Source organism: Buceros rhinoceros, unplaced genomic scaffold, assembly GCF_000710305.1.
Source record: "Buceros rhinoceros silvestris isolate BGI_N320 unplaced genomic scaffold, ASM71030v1 scaffold13778, whole genome shotgun sequence".
NCBI classification, from domain to species: Eukaryota; Metazoa; Chordata; class Aves; order Bucerotiformes; family Bucerotidae; genus Buceros; species Buceros rhinoceros.
The window spans coordinates 1-4,047 of NW_010425190.1; the positions used below are offsets into that span (position 1 = coordinate 1).

The 4,047-nt window shown below is 56.6% G+C and overlaps 1 protein-coding gene across 1 annotated transcript in view; it reads left to right on the plus strand.

Moving 5' to 3' along the window:
* Window positions 1–589: 589 nt before the first annotated feature.
* The window catches only part of LOC104497771 (receptor-type tyrosine-protein phosphatase V-like), a gene marked incomplete at its 5' end in the record, with an annotated part of 12,416 nt that continues 8,958 nt past the window's right edge, over window positions 590–4,047 (plus strand). The window contains 3 exons of the mRNA XM_010141050.1: window positions 590–653; window positions 2,701–2,967; window positions 3,977–4,044. Coding sequence (XP_010139352.1) covers window positions 590–653; window positions 2,701–2,967; window positions 3,977–4,044 — 399 coding nt within the window. The remainder of the gene's footprint in view (window positions 654–2,700; window positions 2,968–3,976; window positions 4,045–4,047) is intronic.

Here is a 4,047-nt window from a genome sequence, read left to right on the forward strand (position 1 = left end):
AATGTGGAGGGAGCCAGCTTCGACCCAAAGCAGGGTGCGCCCTGCTCGCCCGCAGACTGTGGGGAGACGGGTGTCCCGCAGGCGTGCTCGGCACCCGCTGAGGTCTGGAGGGTGCCTGGTGCTCTGGAGCTCTAAGGTCAAGCCCTGACTCTGCAGCTGGGGGGGGTGGCAGCAAGGCCGAGGTCCCTCCATCCTCCCCTGGGGTGCCTTTAGGGGGAATGAGATTGCCAGAGCCTGTCCAGAGCTCCCTCCCTCCCCCAATCTCGAATCCTCCTTTGTGCCCTCGTTGGTTTGGTGGGATGTCTTCCCTGTGGGCATGGTCCCACATTCATCTGTGGTCCCAGGGCCCAGGAATAGGCCAGGGCAGTCCACAGGCTGCGGCTGCTGAGTCTGTCTCCCTGGCTTGGCTAGGGGAGGGCACTGTGAGCAGTGGGAAAAGGGGTCACAGCCCACAAACACTATGGTGGGTTGGGACCTGAGCCTGGCCAGCCTGACTCCTGGCCTGGCACAGGACACCTCTCCCAGGCGTTGATCTCAGCTCAGACCACCTCACCTTGCCTGACTCTCACTTGACACCTTCAATCCCCAGGGTGAAGGATGCAACCGGACGGCACAGGCAGGCTTGGAGGAATGGGGTGCACGCAGCGATAGAGGTGAGTCAAAGCAAAGAGGTTCCCTGGCTACGGAGTGTGGTGGTCTTGGTGCACAGGAGATGAGCAGATGTGCTGGTCTCTTGGAATTAAGAGCAGCTTTGTAAATACTCTGCTTTAGGCTTAGTGAAGGTCATGGGCAGGGAGGGGAGGGAGTCGGCACCATCCTCCTCCGGCAGCCAGCCTTGTGGGAGGCAGCGTGAGAGACAGGCAGGTTTTAGATAGTCTTTTAGACATTTGTACTGAGGAGCGAAGGACATGATGGCCAAGTGACAGATGGAGGCAGGCGATGCAGCCTGTTGGAAACCTGAGATAAGCAGACACACATGGGTGGAGAACTCATACCTTCATGAGATAAGAAGGAGCCTGCAGTGACAAACACCCCTGTTTGGACTCCACACAGGGACTGTGGACTGTTTGGACTCCACCGGCTGTCTTTGGGATATTTGCCATGCCCTGTGCTCCCACGGGCTGGTGTGACAGGGTCTCTGCTGACAGCAAGAGGAGCTCAGGGCAGCTGCCCCAGGTGTATGTGCCTGACCCATGGACACCCAACTACATTCAGATAACCCCTCCTGAGCAGCCTGTTCCTAAACCTGCTCTTGAACTGCTCGAGGATGGCACTAAGGTGGCCTTTCCCAGGTAGAACTATGTGCTCCTCTTCTGTAGCCACCCAACTTCCGCAGTTCCCTCTGCTGGTGAAGCTCCCATCGTGGCAGCAGGCTCCAAACAGCAGCAGTGCCTGTTACAGAAGCTACACGTAATTATGAAACCGCCCAGCTTTGGGAAAGGCCACGCTCAACACCTGAGCAGTCCCAAAGGTGCCCCCACCCCTGGGGATGACCCCATGCTGCTCCTCACTTGCTGTGTAACGGCAGCCCCAGGGATCGCCCCCCAGGGGTGATAGCTGTGCTTGTTGAAAGCTTTATTGCCATGCCAGATCACACGTAACCTGTTACAACATGTTGCACATCATAAATTTCAGGTGCTAATTATTACACAAATGACTTACTAGCGCTGGAGCTGTTCCGCTGATTCCCCAAGGCTGAAGGCAATAGCGAGCTCACAGTGCACAACACAGTTGGGGATGGGGCGTGGGTGACAGTCAGCCAGTGGAGGCAGGGGGAGGCGGAGATGGAGCTTGCAAGGGTCACCTTGCTACCTTGGTGCCACCAGACAGCCTCTGCCTGGGTCCTGCTTGTGTAGGTGGTTCCTGAGCAACTCTAAGGGATCCAATACCAGTTTTGGCCACTCACCCACCAATTAGGCCAAGCCCCATACGCCACTTCCTTGTCCCCATATGCTCTCCATGCTGATGCCACAGCACCAGCCCTGCTGCCACAGCGTGATGACCTTGCCACTGCGGCAAGGCCAAGGCAGGGACACGTCTCAGCAGGGGGCTGTGCAAATCTGGCCCTGCATTTTCTCCACATATGCAGAATTCTGCTCTTCCCATGTCACCTCAGCACTGGGTGGGACAGTGGGGACAGTGCCTGGATCTCTCCAAAGCAGCCTTTACCCTCTCCTCTGTCAGAGTCCACACTGAGACAGAGACTGTTGCAGGGAGCATGACGACCCCACTGCCATATCCGTCCTGCTGCCTCACTGGCCATTTTCTTGCTTCTGCAAGGTGGACCCTTGAGCCCTTCAACATCCTTTTGGGGGCTTGAACCAGCTAAGGTGGTGAGCAGTGGATTATACCTAAGCAGGGCATCTTTTCTCCACAAACCAGGGCTGTCTGGATAAAGCATGTGATGGCTGGAGCCTTCTGGTCTTTTTCCAGTGGAGGAGATGCTCCATGCTTTGGAGCAGCTCTTTCATGTGGTGCCTTTGACCCAAGTCCATGGGGGTTTCTGAACCTTCTTGTTTTCCAAAGGCTGTTTAGAGCGCTGGGGGTTGGGGAGCCTGACTGAAGCAGGGCAGTGCCCACAGTGGTGGCCTGTGCCAAGGTGTGCAGCAAGGGTGGGTGGGCTCGGGAGCCTGTCACTGCAGGCTGGACACCCAGTAGCATCACAATTCTCTGTTAAGCATTTCAGCTTTTCTTCTGCAGGGACGCCCCTGAACCTCAGTGTGAGTGACCATGGCCGTCCAGACTCCCTCCTTCTGTCCTGGGATGAGCCGGAGGGCGGTGCTGAGGGATATTTGCTCGCCCTCTCCTCCCTGGCATCAGGCACATGGCTGCAGAATGGATCTGTTGGACCCAACATCACCAGCTTCTGGTTCCACGGGCTGACTCCTGGCATGCGCTACCAGATTGAGGTGACGGCCACACTTGCCTGCATGGAGACCACCAGCCAGACAGTCACAGCACAGACAAGTAAGAGGCTTCCCAGGGCCAGCAGAGTCAAAGGTTCTTGGTGCTCCTATCAATGATTGTCACACTGCTTTGGAGGGTGTGAAGTATGGGTCTGTGTGGAGGTTATGAGCAGGTCAGACCTTTCTTCCACAAGGATTAGGGTCCGTCCCTGGTCCCCAGAGCCCCGAGGGTCATTCCCTCACCTATGTAGAAGGAGGGTCCTGTCTCTGCACAGTGCATGGGCAGGGTTCACACTCTATCTCCTCCTGCAATAATATAGCTAATGATGGACCAAACCATGATGTGGACTGCAGAGAGCTGAGGGGTAGAAAATGTCATGTCTGGAGGTCTAGAAAGAGCTACAAGAAAGTAGCATTTGCTCCATGGTTTTGGCACCTCTCTGTCAATCACTGGCTCACTCACCAAGCCTTGCTTTACGTCCTGCCCAGCTGATGCCAGGGACTGGGGGAAGGGGACAGAGTTGGTGAGCCCACAGCTTGGATGGTGGCCCATGCTTGCATGTCTCCAGGAGATCTTTGAGTAAATCAGTGCAGGTGAAGGTGGAAAACCTAAAAAAAGGGGAGTAAAGCTGGAGGAAGGGTGTTGGCCAGAGAAGGATTGGTGTCTGACAGCAGTAGTGGCTGCAGGGAGCAGGAGCTGGTGCTCATGGGAAGGCAGGTGGCAGGACCCACAGGCCACCAGGAACACAGGACCTGGCAGCAGGTGAGCTCACAGGTAAGTGCTGATGGCTTCACCCTTCTCAGCACACACCAGATGTGTTGTCCCTGACCAAGCTTCCCTACCCAGTTAAGAGTGACTGTGCAGAGACTGATCCAAAGGGGACAGTGCAGCCTGTAAAACCCCTGGGGGAGATAGGAGAGTTGGCAGGGAGGTGATGGGGCCATTCTTGGGGGACTGTGGAGCTCTCTGGCAAGACCTCACCAGGAGAAAGCACTGTCCCACCAACCCTTGAGCAGGTCAGGCATTGCCAGGAAACCAGCTGACACCATTTGTGCCATGTCCGGTGCAGGTCCTTCACCCGTCCGCAACCTGAGTCTGAGCAGCGGCGGGAGCTCGGCCATGCTGCGTGCCTCCTGGGCG